The following is a 20,295-nucleotide window of genomic DNA, read 5'->3' as shown; positions in this document are numbered from 1 at the left end:
ACACAGCCCTCTGAAAGAGAAAAAAACTCTTCATTTCCATCTTAAGTATGAGACCCCCCCCTTCTTAAATTCTGCCCTCTCTCCCACAAGAAGAAAAATCAGTCCAGCATCCACCTTGTCAAGTGCCCTCAAGATCTTGAATGTTTTGATAACATCTCCTCCCACTCATACATGCCCAGCCTGACCAACCTTTCTTCATTCCTGTCCCATTCCCTTGCATCCCAGGTATCAGTTGAGTGAACTTTCAATGTCTGGGCAAAACTGTTAACACTTGATACCTGAAGTAAAATGAAGGTGGGAGAATAACTCTGTTTCTCAGTAAAGATGCCAATGCTCGAAGATTTGAAATCTGTCCAACAAAACAACTAAGCCTTGTGTTTAAAAAAATTCTAAGAATGTAATCAGAGTCAGTTGGGATAAACATCTAAGCGCTGAAATCTTAATTCAGCACCATAATATTAAAGTCTTACTTGCACATTTAAGATACTCGTGTTGTCCCAGGGTGAGTTCTGACATACACACAAGTTTCTAAGCATGGACATTAATATTAGGCACTTAAGAAAGAATTGAAATGTCTGTGGACTGGAAAATCCCAATAAAATAAAGAAAAAAATTCTGCCAGATGAGATCAGTAGCTGACAGAGTGTGCGCCACTATATGGAACTGATCTTACTCACTGGTATACATCTTGCAGAAAATCATTTACTTCACAATGCTTTCTCTAATTCAACACTTTATGTCTGTTATTTGGTGCTGGGAAGCATCTGTAATTTTTTTTCAGATTCGAAGCACAAAATTATCCAGGCACTTTTTGTCCTCTGGGCCCATACACATATGGGATTGAATTGAACAGTCCCAAAACAAAGTCTATAATGGAAACCAAACTATATTTTGTCCACAACACACAACAAGCGAATAACAAATACAAGTTAAATACAAAGAATGTAAAATGGTTGTAATCTGTATTAAAAGTACAGAATGGGAACCTGTGTACCAGGCTTTCCTTCAGGACCCGGTATTCCTTGCTGGCCTTTTAATCCCTGTAGAAACGAAAAGATATTTTAAATCAAACTGCATATGAAACAGGAGAATAAAATAGCTGAGACACACTAATGATTAATACTTGAACATAATTTAAAAAGCTAAGAACGGTATTCTTGAATCATGAAAGTGTCTATACTGTTTGATGAAATTGGAATCAATGTGGCTAAACTAAAAAGAAAACTCAACGGTAAGATAATGTATGTTAATATATAGCAAGTGATTACTTTTGAAGTGGAATCACTATCATTTTCTAGTCAGTCTATGTATTTGGACTTGCCATACTAAGATTAGCCATAAAAGGAATTACATATATTAATGTTTAGTGTGTAAAGATAGCTCTGTACTTGATGCTTGTGTTTTGAAATAGGAGACAACAGGGTTGAAGGTCAACTTGGAGAGGGAGCTCAGATTAGACATTAGTGGGGCAGAATTTTATGCTCCCAGAGATAATGAGATTGGAGGAGAAAAGGCAACTTAATTAGGTTCTGATGAAGAACAAGACCTTAAATGTTAACTCTGCTTTCTTCCACAGGTGCTGCCAGACCTGCTGAGTTTCTCCAGAAATTTTTGTTTTAACTAGGTGGGGCACTGATTTACCAAAACCTTCCTGCCTCCACCAGAATTATGTTCTATGTGAAAAGAGCCATGGTCAGCCCTCCTGTCCTTTTGCCAATTAAGACTCATAAATTGCTTTGTAAAGACCACTCAAGGTCATCAGCCCTCCTGTGCATGGATTAACCCAGCTGCAGGTGCGCCTGTCCCAATGTGGCATGTTAATCATGGTTAATACACCTAAGAGTTAATGTAAGCTGAAATTGGTGTTCAGATGAAGTAAGGTACATCTTCTTTACAAAGACAAGAGCCTCTTCTGGTCAGATTTATTTGTGACCTATCCTCCAACATGTACTACTGAACCGTGCCTCAGACTGGCACAAGGAGGAGGGTTGGTGGCAGCACCCTATCCCAGCCAGAAGCCACCAGTGGTTGGTATCCAGACATCACATTATATTACAGCAGGGGGAGTTCCTGATTAAAGGCAATCAGAGCCTCATCAATACACCGGACATAGGGCAGGTTGTTATTTAGATTAGATTCTCTACAGTATGGAAACAGACCCTTCGGCCCAACTCTCCGAAGAGTAACTCACCCAGACCCATTCCCCTACATTTACCCCTGACTAATGCACCTAACACTATGGATAGTTTAGCATGGCTAATTCACCGAGCATGCACATCTTTGGACTGTGGGAGGAAACTGGAGCGCCCAGAGGAAACCCACGCAGACGAGAGCAGAATGTGCAAATTCCACACAGACAGTCACCCGAGGTTGGAATCGAACCCAGGTCCCTGGTGCTGTGAGGCAGCAGTGCTAACCACTGAGCCACTGTGCTACCTCGATTAATTGAGAGCCACCCTCATTGCCTGTGTTTCTGGACCCCCTGAACTTTTCTCCCTGCAAGTCCCATCTCCAGAAACCAATATCCCATGCATATCACTTCCACATTGGTCCTCCAAAATTATGGGTGCCCTTCTGGCAGCATTCCCGAGCCTCCTCCATGGAACTGCTAAGCTTCTAACTGGCCAGCATCAAGAGGGACTTCCACTTCCAGGAATGCAATTCAGCAGACCTTGCCAAGGAGACCTCCCTGCCTGCTCAGGAAGATTCTGGTCAGTCGACGTCACGTTTTGTCCAACACCCAATTCTAATTTCTATTGGTTTCATTGGAAATGGAAACCAGATAGGGTGAAGTACAGATGTCATGGTGAATTTTATTCTATTATTGAAAGATAGATTTTAACCACATCTTCTTCCATGAGTTTGGAAAGAAAAGCAAATGGAAACTTCTCAGACATGCTTTTGCAGTAGGTTGGAGATTTTCTGCAGCCCAGGTGAACTCAAAACAAGTATAAGATAGTTTCCTGGAGAGGGATTTATGCCCCCTAGCTTTAGAAGGGTCATGAACTCAAAGAGATCTGATTCCAGAATTATTCTCCTACGGTCACTTTGGCAAACACTCATAACTTCCTGCACATCAATCTGAACAAAGCAGAGTTTTTGAATTCACAATGATTGGGTCTCATTTATTAATTTTATTGCAGGATACCACCCTAATTATTCAAAAGGAGCCAGAAATAAATATATTTTATTTGTAAATAGCCCTTCCTGAAATTAGATTTACAATTGTGATAAACTGATTATATTAAGGTCAGAGATTCTTACTGAATGGTTGATTGTGATTAGAAAACTAAACTTTTGAACTACTATATATCAAATGATTACAGAGTAGTTCTAAAATCATTTTGTCATCACTGAATTTGAGATTTTACTGTATTCTATTAAAATGTATCTGTTGTTGTCAAATAACACATGGGGCGATGTTATTAGAATCAGTTTATGGGTCAAAAGACTGATTCTCTGACCATTTTGAACTTATGCCATAGTATGATATTTTAGCTTGCTTTGTCACTGTCACCCACACTCTCCCACATATGTAAATTTCAACAAAGTAACTCTCAATAAATTCACTTACTGCTGGTCCAGGTAATCCTACTAATCCTCGCTGACCTATACGCCCCTGTTTAAAAAAAAAATCACTTGAAATAATTATTCAAAAGAGACTGCAGTCTGATGAGTGTCAGAAAATCTGTTCACTTCAGCAAGGTATTCTCAACTGTTGCATCATTTTGGATAAGTATTTTTTGGGAAGTACCAGGAAACAGAAGTGCTCAATAAAGTACTGTTTACAATGGGATAGCTTGAAGCGGATGCCATGTTGTTTGGTTGGCAGTAACTTGATGTGGAAGTGCAAGCCTAGCTAACAGCGCATTGTGAATTTCATAGAGCAATAGAGATGTATGGCATGGAAACATACCCTTCAGTCCAACTCGTCCATGCCGACCAGATATTCTAAATTAATCTAGTCTCATTTGCCAGCACTTGGTCCATATCCCTATAACCCCTTCCTATTCATATACCCCTCCAGATGCCTTTTAAATGTTGTTATTGTACCGAACTCCACCACTTCTTCTGGCAGCTCATTCTATACACACATCACCCTCTGCGTCGAAACGTTGCCCCGTAGGTGCCTATTAAATCTTTCCCCTCTCACCCTAAACCTATGGCCTCCACAGACATTAGACAATAGGTGCAGGAGTAGGCCATTCTGCCCTTTGAGCCAGCACCACCATTCGTTATGATCATCCTCAATCAGTATCCTGTTCTGCACTCTCCCACCCCAGGAGTCTGTTTACCCTATTCATGCCCCTCGTGATTTTATAAACCTCTAAAGTTCAGCCTTAACCTCCAACATTCGCAATTCATGGTAAAATCCTCTGATGACCCTTCATTCGAATGAGTTATTGATGTGAAACGTTAACTCTGTCTCTCTCTCTCTCTCTTGAGAAAATTTGTCTCATCACAAAATCAGCATTAGTGGAACAGACTTCAATATCAAGAAAGGATAGAGCACATGGAAAAGTGGGATCACAGGATCTGATGGTGAAAGAGGCTGTCTAATAAACAGCCACATAGAAAGCTGCAAAAATGTTCCTTTATAATACACTGTATATGATGTGATACATATCATCTATAGAGTAGAGCTTTTCCCCAACATATAACTGCTTACCCATTCAAAGCATTTTTCCAAAAAAGTACAAACCCTGTGCCCTCTGGATCCTTGAATTCCTTTTGGGCCATCAGATCCTCTGTTGCCCTGAGATAGATAACAAAAAAGAAACAGCATTTGGAGAGATTGTAAATTCCTTCTGAGTCTTATGACTATTTTTACGTATATTAGAGCAACCTAGGAAATAGAAGCAGAGTTGGCCATCTTTCTCTTTCAGCCGCTCTACCATTCAATAAGATCATGGCTGATCTACTAATCGCAGCCCAACTTTCCTATTTCCCCAGTCCTATAAACCTTGACTTCTTTTTCTGCCAAACATCTATCTGACCAAGTCTTGATTGAACTTAAAGACCCAGCCTCCACTATCTTCTCACTTTGACGATCTTCTGTGAGACAAAAAGATCTAAAAGGAAGGTCTCTTATACAGAAACAATATCCCCCATTTTTGGTCTCCCGCATAATAGGAAACCTCCTCCTAACGTCCATCCTATCGAGTCCCCTCAACATATTGAATATTTTATTAAGAGCACCTCTTATTCTTCCAAATGTCAATCAATATAGGTCTAACCAATTTAACCTTTCTTCACAGGATAAGCCTTCCATCCCAGGAAAGAGTCAGAGTCATACAGCATCGAAATGGACCCTTCGGTCCAGCCAATCCATGCCGAACATAATCCCAAGCTAAACTTTCCCATCAACCTGCTTCTGGTCCATATCCCTCCAAACGTTTTCTTATTCTTGTACTTTATTCAAGTCAAGTGAATATTTTCTGAATAGCTTCTAAACTACTTTTTTTTACAAACAAGGAGACCAAAACTGGACACAGTACTTGAGGTATAGTCTCACCAATCACCGTACAGTTGCAGTGAAACTTCCTTGCTATCATATTCCACTCCCTGTCCTCATCATTTGCTGCACCTGCATAATAACCTTGGACCATCAAATCCATTTTCATGACTAAATCTTGCAATCTCTCTCCTTTTAAATAGTACACTATTTTCCTATTCTTGCTGTCAGAATGAACAAATTCACATTTATCCACCTTATACTTCATCTGCCAATCCCTTCTCTGATACTACCTTACAATTTTGCTTAATGCTATTTATATGCTTATAATTTTAATTTGTTTAATGAGGGAATAGTAATTATTCTCTTGCCTAATTAAGGGAGGAAAAAAATCAAAATAAGTGTGAGATGTTGGATTTGATCCCACCTGATGGGAAGTTGGGACAAACCTGACATTTAAGCCTGGTAATATTCAGGAGGTACTGATGGTTAACATAAAAGGCTGAATCTTTGATGGGAAATGTTGGGGTAAATCTGTGATTGCCAACCCCATTACTGGAGGATGACCTACCTCAACATGCTTCTGTGTTGGTAAACTACAATCTGACAGCCCATTAAATTCTAGAAGCGCCACTAATTACACTGAGATTTCCTAAGCATTGATGTTCACTGATGTGAACTCAAGCTCCCTAGCACAAAACATTATGGCAGATACGTGTGTTGAGTGCACCCAGCATTTTCCTGATTCATTTCTAAGTTTTTGAAAAGTGGGTGAATGTAGTGTGCATGTATAGGGGTTGCACTGTGTATCAGACAAATTAAATCTAACAAGGATTTCTTGAAATGAATCCTTGACTTATCTTCTAATCATTGTTATTCACCTGCTCCACTAAACAAATCCTGCATAACCCTACAGTCAAACAAGCACATATTTGCCAGACTAACACCATGTGTAAACTACAAAGTAATTCTGGTAATATCATACTGTCAGAATTGGTAAAGAAAAATGCAATAAGATGTATTTCTTAAATGAGTGATAATATATTCAATTACTGAGGTGGTGATGAGTTGGGTTTTTAACTAAGTATAATACATCGGATCGACAGGGACAAGATTATTACCACAATTCACATACTTGACAATCTTTTGGATTCTTGCACATGGTTTCATGATTTGTTGGATTTTTCTAATCCATTTTGACCAATCTGCACAGTAATGTGACTTCCTACATTTTGTCCTGTTTGTCCTCCATAACTTCACTGAATAACATTAGCACGATTTTTCTGAGATTTCTTCAACTGTTCCAACAAAGTGCACTAGTGGGAAAATCTCCAAAGCAATTAATTTCAATAATAGTGTAGAGCAAACAATAGAGCTGAACTCAAACTGTCTTTAATACTACATGGTCACTAAAAACACAGACTTACAAGTTTTCTCACTGATTTTGAAACTGACCTTGGGTCCTACAGGTCCTTGCTGTCCTTTAAGACCCATGACTCCATCTTCACCCTGAAATAATGGTTACAAGTGGTGAATATTAAATAAATGTCAAACTACACATTTTTCTCAAAGAGAGGAAATAGCATGCAGTCCATCAAAATATTACAGACTCAATATTCTTTAAATAACAACACAACTGAATAAAAAATTTATCATAATTGCCATTCATATGAGCTAGAATTAATCTAACTGAACTGGGTAGATTAAACCTTCCCTTCTCACCACACACTTTGCGATTAAATTTCAACAAGAGGTTTGCTGGATTTCTACCGAAATTCAACCTCTCTTCTAAAATCAAAAGCTGTTTGCATATATGGAAATTTGAATCAAAATGTATTGCAGAGAAACTTCCAATTTCATGACTTGACTTTGCAAAATGCAATGTGTCAAGGGAGAAATTCATGCAATTGTCCTTCTTAGCTAAAGTGTTGATGAAGCAGAATTGGACCATTCTTGCTGTTATGCATAGAATATTGTGTAAAAATTCTGAATTACTGACATATTACTGGAACAGAGCATAGGTCTTCACCATCCACTTAATATTCAATATGTGTTTCTCAACCATTCAGTACAAAAAAAATTATGTGCAAAACAAAATGTAACATTTGAGACAATTCTGCTATTAATGACCAGACTGCATAACAATGATACCATATACTAATTTCAATATAGCGGGAAAACAAAATCTTTTAAATGAATATTCAATAATGTTAGGTATGAAATATTGTTTTTCCCCTCACAAGATAATTTTGAGTGAAGTATACTTGACCCATCTGTGTTTCTTTTCAGTCATTCACAGGATGTGGTTGTCAATAGCTGTGCTAGCATTTTTTTGCCATTCCTTAATTGCTCCTTGGTCTGAAGGATTTGATAGAGTCATTTCAGAGAAAAGTCAACCACATTGCTGTGGGTCTGGAATCACACACAGGCCAGACTTGGTAAGAAAGACAGAGTTGCTTCCCTAAAGGATATTAGTAAATGAGATGGAATTTTACAACAATTGATATGTGGCCACCATTAGAATAGCTTTTTTTCATTTCAGATTGTTAGTGAATTCAAAGTACACCATTTGCTATGTACACCATTAGCCTGAGGTACTGATTACCAGTCTGGTGACATTACCACTACTCTACTGCCTCCTCTCCTATGTTCATCTTTTACTGAGAAAGTCAAGAAAAATGCCCAAGGCCCACACTACAGGACTGGGATTTCAATGAAAGTAATAATCCAAAAAATAATGGATAGGTGACAGGACATTTTGGTTTTAAATTGGAAGAAGAAGGGAAGTCTAATGGGATAAGTTGACCCACAGTTTTGAGGCCTTCAGGAAAAATAGAAAAGGTGAGGAGCACATGACTCCTGAGTTCAACACAGTGTGGATGTAGGTAGGTCAAACCATGAAAAGTGTTCTTTCCATATGTGAGTAAAAGAAAAATGACAGGTATATAGATTTTTATGTCTGTGAAATAAAGAGAGACAAATAAATGGTTTCAATTTGTTTCATGTTCAATCTTTCTGAAGTACTCACGTCAGATCCAACTGCTCCAAGCTGACCCTTATGACCAAGAATTCCAGGAATTCCAGGTGGCCCCCTTGGTCCCTGGAATCCTCTTTTACCTGGTAACCCAGGTGGTCCCTAAAAATAACAAAATTCATTGTTCATAAATCAGACATTCCATCATTTCTTTTCTTGGCTAAAAACCCAATGTGAAATGTTGTTAAGTCTCTATTAAATAGTATGCAGTGATTTTTTTAAAAGAAGTTCTACTGAGGTGCCAAAATGGAATTCTGAAACTCAATGGTTCCAGTTGGTTACCACTTGACAGTTATCCTTTTTGCGATGTGAAACCTTTACTGCACATTATTTCCAAACATATTAACTTAACTGGTGCAGTTTGTTGAAATCAATACATTCTTCAGTGCAGGATATAATCTTTAGAATGATAAGTAGGGACTATATTCCAAATTTTCTTCACAGATAGGGTGGCACAGTGGCTAGCACTGCTGCCTCACAGCACCAGGGTCCCAGGTTCGATTCAAGCCTTGGATGTGTGGAGTTTACACATTCTCCCCAGTGTCTATGCGGCTTTCCTCCGGGTGCTCGGGTTTCCTCCCACAGTCCAAAGATGTGCAAGTCAGGTGAATTGACCATGCTAAATTGCCCACAGTGTTAGGTGCATTAATCAAAAGGGCAATGGGTCTGGGTGGGTTACTCTGTTGAGGACTGGTTGGGCCAAAGGGCCTGTTTCCATACTGTAGGGAATCTAATCTAATCAGAACTAAAATAGCCATCAATCTCCAAGTTTTTGATCAGTACAGGCATCTATATCTGCTTTGCCTCAATGTTGTGAATTTGTAGCTCATGCCATTGTTAATTCAAATTACTCCAACTAACCACTTTTTCTGACTCCACCTAAAAGGGTAACTTTGAAAGTAAATAATAAATTATCCAAATCTGTGGTGAACCTTTCAAAATAAGAACAGATGTCTTTCTTTAATTCTTTATTTTAATTTCTTTTTTTTTCACTTTTCCAAACTTACTGAATTTATTCTGCAGTTTCAGTCTTGCCTGCTTTCCATCATCACCCCGACTGGCTGAGGCCATCGCAAAAATACACTTTTAATCTATGCTAATTTATGAATTTTCTACTCATAACAGTCAAAGTTAGTGCTGCTAATTAAACATTTCCCATTATGCCTCCCACCAGTTAACATAAGGGAGGCCAGATATAGCACATCAGGTGTAAAGCAAACCTTTTTCAAAAACCCAGAAATGTCTAAATCCAGAAAAGTTTTTCCTCAATTTTCAGAGGAGCAATAAATATTAAAAGAAAATGAGATTCTGACTTTTGCATGAAGGTTATTGAAACCAGATTAATCACAGTTTTTAAAAAGGAATTCAGTAAACAGTTTAAGAAAAGTTTTAAATGAGATAGAGTGAGTTCTGAAAATCAGAATTCATGGTTGAGATTTCTAATGTATTTTTAAAGTGTGAGGGTGAACACATGTCAACTCTCTACAGTGCCAAGTCATTCCATCATTTCAATATCTTGACAGTTCCAAGAAGGAGACAATCACACCTTCAGCAGACAAAAATGTTATTTAGCTCATCTAACCAGTTGGATATGTTCACCTACTATTTTCTGATAGCTCCATTGTCAAGTTGGATCTACATTGGTAAATACCTTTGGTTTATGAGAAGTTCCTCTTGAATCAACATGACACAGCATTGAGATACTCAAGTGTGATTCTGAAGATAATGGTAATTACAGTGTCATATTCTACAAGTTGCTCTTTGTTCGTACAGGTCTGGTTTAAAACTGTCAGGTTAAAGTCAGTTGTCTTACATCTTCTGTTAGGAAGATAATCCTTGCAGCAGGATATGGGCATTGGGATCATGTGGAAGTCCTAGCATGGCTAACAATGAGGAAATTGTCCAGGAGGTTTAAACTTCTGTTAGGCAATTACTTAGCATCTAGAATCCTCAAAAGCATCTCCAATTCTAAATCACAGTCAGAGACTTTGAAGAGTTATGGCTCAATAGTTACCCAGGAAAGCTTAGAGGGATGAAACTCTGTCCTGGCTCCCTGGTAATGTTTCAAGTATTGGTTTGGATTTTTTGAGGTGTAGCAATCTCATGAAGATTACCACTCCTCCCCTTCATTTTTATGAAAGAATAGAGCTTTACATTTCTGAGTAGAGATTTTACTAAGGTCTCCCTCCATTTTCTTTTAAGGCAGAGGTATTTAGAATCTTGATTACCATAAGGATTAAAGATTTTCAGGGGTATGAGGAATAGAGGGTTGAGATTAGAATCAGATTAGCCATGACTTTATTGAATGTCAGAGCAGGTTCAAAGGGCTGAATGGCCTCCTCTTGTCCTTGTTTGCATTTTGCATGGAAGTTACTCAGGGTCCCAATGAGCAGCTCCCATCTATGCTGGAATAATGGCACTGGCCATCAGAAAAGTTAGGCGACTGTGTTTAATGATTGCCACAATGAAATGAAAGCAACATATATCACAGGTAATGGTCTCATAACTATACAAAGCCAATCAGTACGTTCTGTGCAAATTCATTCCTCTAAACATCTCCCTTTTCACAAAATAACTTGCATGCGCTATCATTTGGAGTTACAAGTGACTCAATTTAAATGGTCAAAAAAAGAAAATGATAATTCATTAGTAAACTGTGTCAATTCTACTCAGTCTTATTTTCATCACTTTCTGCAAATGCATTTTACCCATTATCTCCTGAGCATCCATATCATTTAACAACATGCCACATTAAGAATTGTTCTTAATTTGTATGGTTTCTGCTCTTTCCTGGGGAGAGTGTTGCTTCTGTGGTGAACATTTCATCAGAGCAAGAAACTTGTCTCTCAGATTTCATGTCCCTGCTGACCTTATCACCTTCAGAGCTTGTTTAGTTGTTTTCCCAATTCTTCTATTTGACAGAAAGCTGCTTCTTATCCTATATCCCAGCACAACTGCACATTTTTAGCAATAAGCTTGTGTCAATGTTTACACTCTCACGACAACTTATGCAAGAACATTGCTGGACAGTTCATGAATCCAACAATTAGTGCACTGTGTTTGTATCTATTAGTTGCTGCATTTTTGCTACGGTTCTCATCAAGTTAAGATCCAGGAGAAATCCTTTCACTTTCTGGAAATGATTTGTGCACTTGATTTCAGGGACCTTTAATTGCATCGCTGTGTTGTTCAGCTTCAGGTTCACCTGACAAATTCTCCTTAACATCTGCATTAGATTCAGACTGTTGTTCACAAAAACTTCATCTATCGTGTCTCCACATTCATAGACTAGCAGATGATCTACAATAGCTACCACTCCAAGAAGATCACTACCTAATGCTGTCTGAACTGATACTCCTCCAGTGCAGTGCAAAAGCCAAGCAACATATAAAACCACCCATATCTCCTGAATGACATCTAGAATGTGGTGAGAAAATTGCTATTTTCATTCAGCTTCCTGAACAGTAAACATCCTTCACATCAACATTACTAGAGGGTTCAAGGTATCTGTTCAGAATCTCTCTTATTTGATTTCTCCGTTTCTGAGGGAAGTTTTCGGTGCAATACATCTTGCAGTACTCTTTTTCAGCACTGATAACAGGGAAATCATTCAAATTGGCTAATCCTCTTCGTGCAATTCCGTTGTTATTTCATTACTGAGACTGGAATAAATTCAATAATGTTTCACATATGCTTTCATTCCCAAAACAGCAGGGAATGGGAATCTCACAGCCATTCTGATACAATGTTGCAGGTGTTGTCATTTTAATATTTCCTTGCTGTTTTCTTGCAATACCTGGTCCTCTTACAGTTCTGAATATTCTCTTGATCTCAGCATCACACACTTTCCAAGTATTGTGTTTAACAGTTTTCAAAAACTATAGTGATAGCAAATTTCAGTAGGGGCCACCTGACTATGGCAAGCCAGCTGGTATAAAATGTGTGAATGCATCTCACTTGCCACTCTACCCACTTGTCACATTACCCCGCTATGCACCTCCATCCTACTCAGATACCTGTCTACCCCGGTCCCACCTTAACCTCTTAATCACTTACCTCCCCCCTGTCTTCTTGCCACCTACTTCACTCACTGACACACATTGTCAAAGAATGTATAAATAACATTGATTGTTAAATAGTCAAGGCTTCATACATTTAGAATTATTAAATAACAATTCATTCAATGTTATAAATATAAAGTATAAAATTAGTCAATGATAATATTAAATATTTGAAATAAATAGAAGATTTTTCTTTTAGAAATGCAATACCTGTAAAATGCTAAAGAGTTTCATTAAAAACTTACCTCACAGTTCAATATTGTCTGTCTGCTGCCCTTTATGGGCTTCCCCTGTTCCTCTGATGTCATGAATAGCATAGTTTCAATTGTCCCGTGCTGCACTGAAGCCTATATCATTTTCTATGATTGAAGCTCTAGTAATCAGCATTGGTAGACAGCCGTTAAAACACAGGGGCAGTTAAGTGAGTAGACTTTCCTACAACTGGTACCAGTTGGAACAGTTCCAATGCCAGTTAGAAGTCTGGTCCACTATGCTTTGTCCCTGTTCCGTTTCCTAATTTTAAATGAACAGTTTATTTTGCTGAAATGTGGGCAATGCGGTATCAGAGACAATCAATGTGGACAACCCTTGTTGCTAGCATCGCATTGAGACACTTGCAATGTTTCCTCCCAGCTGTATGATGTTCTGTTTATGGCAGTCAGTGTGCTGGCATGAATCTCAGTTTTAATTTCCTGTTCCAGAAATCACTGCCATGCATGGACCCCAGAGGTCCACGCCAAGGAACAAAAAAATTAGAAGGAATGCTGTACACTAAATTTCCAATATGATGAGTGGAATGATGTTTGGAAAATTAACATAAGTTTACTTAATGTGGCAAATTTAATTAATTTTTGCGCATTTAAAAAGAGCCACTTTAATTTTGCAACAGTTCTAGCCTCATTAATTATTATTAACACAACAAATGTGTTCACAACTTTACAAGCTTTTGTGTTTTCAAAATGCAAATCTTTGGATCACACATTTCCTTTAAACTTCCAGTGATCAATATTTTAAAGATTATTTTTATTCACATGATTCATACTGGAAATTTACAATTATTTCAATTTTGATGCACAGGTAACAATAGGAAGTTTAAACATAATACTTTGAAGAACATTATGAATAATGGGCTGGGTTTCACCAATAATTTCAGTCTTGAGGTTTCTGGTTAAGTACAATATCCTTTTAATTCTGTAGTAAGTCTTAATGAATATCAAATAACATCTCTGGGACTGAATATGATTTTTTTACAAACGTAATTTAATTTGATTTATTATTGTCACATGTACCTAAGTACAATGAATAGTTTTGTTCTGAGAGTACAGATAGATCAAGTGTGAGGTTGCTTCCTTCACGTTTTAATTATAACTAAAGGTTATGAAAGTAAATTATTTCTTATTTTGTTTTTATTAAACCTTCATTCTCAAAATCCAATCTTTCTTTCATTGTCCATTTCTCTTCCTGCATGTGACTAAATATTGAATTAGATATTCTGATATTTCTTGGCTCAGACAAAGCATTGCTCATTATCAATTCTTCAGTCTGGTTAGTTAAGATGATATACTGCTGCTTACCTTGATCAGACTTGTCACAGATATCCTGTAGGAGGTTTTGCACATCTTATCATACAATTTACAATAAGTTCCCATGCAAATCTCCCACAGAAAGGCTGTGAGCAAATCTTCAGTATGTAATCCTGCCGTTTCAGTTTTATATGAAAATGTTATCAGGCTTTTGTGCACAAATAACAGTAAAAGCAAAAGTGGTATCTTTCAAGGAAATCTCTTGATACTTACTATATCTCCTTTCTCTCCAGGGTCCCCATGTGCACCATCTGATGCTCTTGCCCTCTGTCAAAGTGTTAAAACCAAGGGTTAGTAATCTTAAAATAACATGGACAAATGTTGATTGATGTTTAAGCTCAAAAACTGCATACATTCATGTAGAACTCTGAGCTCAAAAACTGCATGAATTTATGTAAAACTCTGTTATCTCACTTTTTAGATTAGAATCAATCTAAACATCAGGTCATAGACAGAGAACACAGGGGGCTAACACCTTCAACATATTGTCTAGCTATCACCATTGTTAACAGCTAACCCGAGAATGCAACTTTAAAAAAAAGGGTTTTGTGAATTACACATGAAAGAAGTTAAACTATCACTGTATTCTAACAGATGAAAGGCTTAACAGACAATCAAGTTTTCAATGTATAATTTCAGTTACATCACACTGTAAATTTTTGCTATAAATTCTGTGTTACGATCGAGCCCTCCATAATCACCTGATGATGGAGTGTCGCTCCGAAAGCTAGTGTGCTTCCAATTAAACCTGTTGGACTATAACCTGGTGTTGTGTGATTTTTAACTTTGTACACCCCAGTCCAATACCGGCATCTCCAAATCATGACTACTTTTCTAGCAGCACTCTAATCTTGAAAATGGTTTAGGCAGCTGGGTGTTAGGTAATAACCATGTGGCCTATCATGCATTAGTATCATCACCCCCTCTCCCACCCCCTGGGTAATCCATTGCATCAGCATCTCATCTTCAGGTGGTCTAACAAGTGCTCTATTATGGCCCTGGTCAAAGAATGGACAACATTGGATCCAGTCCCTATACATCCCATCTGCCATGGCGAAGGCCTCCAAGCCCTTGATTCTTCCTCTTCCTCTCCCGCTGACCCAACCAGTACCCCTCTACCAACACACTCTTTTGATTAGCAGAACTGGTCCTCATCCTCTCCATCAAATCCTTCCATTTTCTTCAGACCAAAGGGGTAGCCATGGGCACCCGCATGGGCCCTCAGAGTATACGTGGAACAGTCCATCTTCTGCAGTTACACTGGCACCATCCCTCATCTTTTCCTCCGCTACATTGATGACTGAATCGGCGCCGCCTTGTGCTCCCATGAGGAGTTGAACAGTTCATCAACTTCACCAACACCTTCCACCCTGACCTTAAGTTCACTTGGTCTATCTCAAACACCTCCCTCCCCTTCCTGAATATCTCCATCTCCGGCAACCAACTCAACATGGACATCTATTTCAAACCCACCGACTCCCACAGCCACCTGGACTACACCTTGTTCCACCCATCCCTCCTGTAAAAACACGATCCCTTGCTCCCAATTCCTCAGCCTCTGCCGTAACTGCTCCCAGGAGGAACAATTCCACTCTCGAATATTCCAGATGGCCTCTTATTTCCAGGTCTGCAATTTCCCCTCCTGCATGATCAACAATGTCTTGGAGTGCATCTCCTCCACTTTCCACACCTCCGCCTTCGAATCCTACTCCTCCAACTGCAGCAAGGATATAACCTTGTCCTCAACACTAATATCCAGACACATTTTATTCTGCCATTTCTACCACTTACAAACAGACCCCACCATCAGAAATATATTTCCCTCCCCAGCCTTATCTGCATACCGTGAGACCGTTCCCTCTGTGACTCCCTCATTAGATCCACACCCCGCACCAGCCCACGCTCCACTCTCAGCACCATCCCTTGCCACCGTTTGAGGTTTAAAACCCGCACCCATGCCTCTTCCCTCACCTCCGTCCAAGGGCCCAAAGGATCTTTTCACATCTGGCAGAGATTTTCCGGCACATCCACCCAGCTCATCTACTGTGTCCATTGCTCTCGATGTGGTCTCCTCCACAGCGGGGAGACAGGATGCCAACTCATGGGGAGTTTCAGGGAACATCTCTGGAACACACGCACCAAACAACCCCACTGCCCTATAGCTGACCACTTCAACACCCCTGCCCACTCTGCCAAGGACATGCAAGTCCTGGGACTCCTCCACTGCCAAATCCACACCACCTGACAACTGGAAGCCGAACGCCTCAACTTCTACTTTGGCAACCTTCAACCACATTGTACCAATGTCGACTTCACTAATTTACAAATCCCCCTCCCCCCACCTCATTCCAGATCCAACCCTCCAACTCAGCACCGCCCTCTTGACCTGTCCCACCTGTCCATCTTCCTTCCCGCCTATCCACTCCATCTTCCCCACCGACTATCACAATCACCCCTCCAACTACCTCCATCTTCCCAGCAAACCTTCCCAGCCCCACCCCCACCCGCACCCTCCCATTTATCTCTCAGTCTCCTTCCCCTCCACATTCCTGATGAAGAGCTTATACTTGAAACATCGACTCTCCTGCTTCTTGGAAGCTCCCTGACCTGCTGTGCTTTTCGAGCACCACACCTTTTGACTCTGAATCTCCAGCATCTGCAGTCCTCACTTTCTCTCAACATTGGATCTATGCTTGGCCTCAGTCAGGGATTTACAAAATACAGGTTGTACTGCTTGAACATGTGTTTCGTTCACGCAAATTCACTATAATGTGATTAACAAATTGGGGACACTGTTTCAAAAGCGCAAACTTTCAGAATGTGTATTGGCTGTAACGCGATTACATTGCCAACACTTTAAACACTGTTTCTAAAGCGCTATTTTTCTATAACATGGGGTTACAGAAGAATGTAACTATAGTGTTACAGAAGAACTGGCTGTAGTCATGGTTGCAGAGTGTTGCCCTTGTCTCCCAAGGGCCATCCTTGTAACACATCTGGAACATGAGGGTTCTCAAGGATATAGACATCATGGCAGCTCCCAGGGTATTTGGCATGGATTTCTAAGATGGGATACCAATGATCACAGATGACTTTATTTTATTGATAGAGTGGAACCATTTTCTATTGCTGAAGTCAGCTGCATTATGATAAGGGTCCATCAATTAAAAAGTGCATACAGTCTTTCATACTCTGCTATGTTGTCAATATCTAATGCCTGGACTATGGCATGACTTTGTCACAGGGAAATGCAATGAAGGGGGTGTGATCAGGACCAAACATAACAAGTTTTTAGGCTTTGTGTCTTTGCTAAACACTAATGCAAGACAAAAGTTCTGTGAGCCTTCTACTTTGGCTTAGGAGGCAAAGCATAAAAAGTCAAAGCAAGACAAGGCAGGGATGCTGTTAGCATTAAAGGAGGCACAAAGTTGGTAGTGGTAAGATAGAGAGCGAACAGTCCTTTGATGTGGCCTGGCTGAATTTATTACATATTGCATGTCCCAGTATGCAAATTATCCTCAGGAGCATTCCAATGAAAGGTGCCGGCGAGCTCCAAAGCGCAGTGTGGGTGTGCAGCACCATTTGCGAATGAATCAGGATTGTGCTGTGAGGGTGCATTGAGGTTTGTATGTCTCAGATGACAAGGTCTGTGTACATGAGGTGCTTGCAGTCGCTACCCCTCAGTCGCCCTCAGATGTTGCTGCGTGGCATCCAAGATAGTGGCGCAATGGGCCAACTGAAGGCACCAAATAGTGGATCTGACCTACATGTTGGGAATTATCACTGTCTAGTTTCTATCTAGTGGATGGGAGAATAAGGAACTGAGTATTAATGAGGTGAGATTAGGTAATAATGAAATGTCAATGCACACTAATTAGAGTCTTGCCGCTCATGAGTGAGAATCCTATCTTAATGTTCAACACTTGGTTGGAAAATGGGACTTCCTTGCTCTTGATATTGAGAACTCCTTGCTGGCCATCTCACATGACCTTCCTAACTTTCTCAAAAATGCCCATGTCATTCAGTACCCGGGACAATTTTGCCCCTAATATCTTTGTCTATATTTGAGAAAAGCATAAATAAAAGAAAAGGGCAAGGCCCACTTTTGATATAAATGTTGGAGCGACCATGGATTTACAATGCAGAAACACTATCCCTTCTACAGAATAATGATGCACACTTACTACTTTTGAACTGAAGAAAAACACACAACAGTTAATCTCAGTCCACCACCTGGGTTTTTAGGACAATATCACTCAGCAACATATGGTCAGATGTAAATCTCTAAGTCTTTGAAGGAAGCCAGCTGATTACCTACAGGATTCCTCCAACTTGCCTCTGCTGTTTTCCAAGAAAGATTCTCATTTGTTTCCTTCCTTAATGAATACCCAATGCTTTGCTTGCTTTAATTTAGAGATCACTGTTTGTGCACTTTTGTCTTATTAAACTCATTGACTGTGAGACCATCATTTGAAGGTGTAAAGAAATCACATTGCATTAGACAAGTTTCATTAATTGCTACATTGTAAAATAATTAAAAAATCAATCTTACTGAATCGCCTGGTGGACCTCTGATACCCGGCATTCCAATCACTCCCTGAAAGAAATATAGCAATTTGATTAAGCACAGTTACAAGAAGTTTAAATTAAGAATTCAATTGAACAGCACAGTAGCATCTGCTGACTCATAAAGCAAGTGTTTGACAATCAACCAGTGTGCTCTTACAGGATTGAATCTTCGAGTATAAGAGGATTACGTTAGCAGCAACTTATACTCAGCTCCAAATCACTGCATTTACCTCAAAAGCAATATATTCCTTTTAACAATCTATCATAAACTTGCACCCAATACTCTTTTAACCTGTTATATCTGTTGCCCATTAATGGTTGGCAATCACACAATAAAAGTCTATTTGTGCAAAGATGCATTCAGCTCTTCTCCATCTTTCTTTCACAGCTGAAATAGAAATTACTGCTACATTTAACAATTGAATTTTATTCAGGAAGCATCCGAGTAAGGTTTATTTTCATATTTTTCAAATTGTCATACTTGATATGAAAAGCTGAGTTATACATTTGATGCATATTTGTCTCTGCATCTAAGAAGCGAAGACAGAATGCTTGCATGAGTAAGTCCTGAAATTGAAATCAGATAGATAACTGACGTGAGAACAAGAGGGTAGTTGAGAAATAGCGAGCACAATGTATTTAGATGCAAAGCGGAAAATAATGTGAAGGATGAAGTCAAGACTGATTCCATTTTAGAGAAGGCAACACACAATGATAGAAGTTGAATGGTTCCAAATTAGCTCAATTGAAAAGTTAGCAAACATGGGTTGCTGTTTCTGGGAGAAATATAATGTGAACCAAAAGGATATAAGGATCTTTTAGATACAGATTTATATCAAAGCAGGGTTAATTAGTTATTTATTTTTCTTTCCATTTGCAGGTTGTGGGTAATGCTGGCTAGGCCAGTATTTATTGTCCTTCCCTAATTATGCTGCAAATGTTGGTGGTTAGTTGACTTCTTACAAGTCACAGGAAAGGGAGATACCTAGTCTCAATAACAGAGACCAGGACTCAATAGGGAGACTGCCGTGCTGGGATCGGGGGCTGGGATGGGTGTTCCTAAGAGTCTGGGACAGGAATGGAATGAGTAATTTCTGCCCCTGTTTTTTTGTACCATTTCTGTTCATGTCAAGGTCAACCACAGTGTTTTCACAAAGGGACTTCTGGGATTTTGACCCAGTGACACTGGAGGAATGACACAATAGTTCCAAATCATTACTATGGCTTGGAGGGAAACTTGCAGATATTGATGTTCTCATGTATCTTTTGCCTTGTTGTTCTAGATGGTAGTGCTTGCAGGTTTGGAAGGTGTGTCAAAGGAGGCAGTGCATCTAGCAGATGGTACATACAGCTGTCACTGTGCTTCGATAATGGCGGGAGTAAGTGTTGGATGCATTAGATGAGCTGCAATCAAGTAGACTGCTTTATCCTGTACATTTTGTGCTTCGTGAATGATATCGGTGTTACAGTCATCCTGGCAAGTGGGGAGTATTCCATCTCACTGCTGTCTTATGCATTGTAGATGGTGGACTGGAATTGAAGAGGTGAAAACAGCAGATGATTGAGTGCATTACCAACCACATGTTTACCTCC

The 20,295-nt window shown here is 39.4% G+C and overlaps 1 protein-coding gene across 1 annotated transcript in view; it reads right to left on the bottom strand.

Annotated features, from left to right (window-relative positions):
- The window catches only part of LOC122564606 (uncharacterized), a 272,583-nt gene that overhangs the window by 85,277 nt on the left and 167,011 nt on the right, over positions 1–20,295 (bottom strand). Inside the window, exons 23-29 of the mRNA XM_087998687.1 lie at positions 18,686–18,730; positions 14,347–14,400; positions 8,484–8,591; positions 6,911–6,964; positions 4,703–4,756; positions 3,575–3,619; positions 987–1,040 (exon numbers count right to left, since the gene is read on the bottom strand). Coding sequence (XP_087854813.1) covers positions 987–1,040; positions 3,575–3,619; positions 4,703–4,756; positions 6,911–6,964; positions 8,484–8,591; positions 14,347–14,400; positions 18,686–18,730 — 414 coding nt within the window. The remainder of the gene's footprint in view (positions 1–986; positions 1,041–3,574; positions 3,620–4,702; positions 4,757–6,910; positions 6,965–8,483; positions 8,592–14,346; positions 14,401–18,685; positions 18,731–20,295) is intronic.

The sequence above is a fragment of the Chiloscyllium plagiosum genome, unplaced genomic scaffold (genome assembly GCF_037043375.1).
Source record: "Chiloscyllium plagiosum isolate Xiang-an unplaced genomic scaffold, Cpla_swu_hap1 HiC_scaffold_21, whole genome shotgun sequence".
Lineage (NCBI taxonomy): Eukaryota > Metazoa > Chordata > Chondrichthyes > Orectolobiformes > Hemiscylliidae > Chiloscyllium > Chiloscyllium plagiosum.
This window is presented reverse-complemented; position numbering and strand designations above follow the sequence as displayed.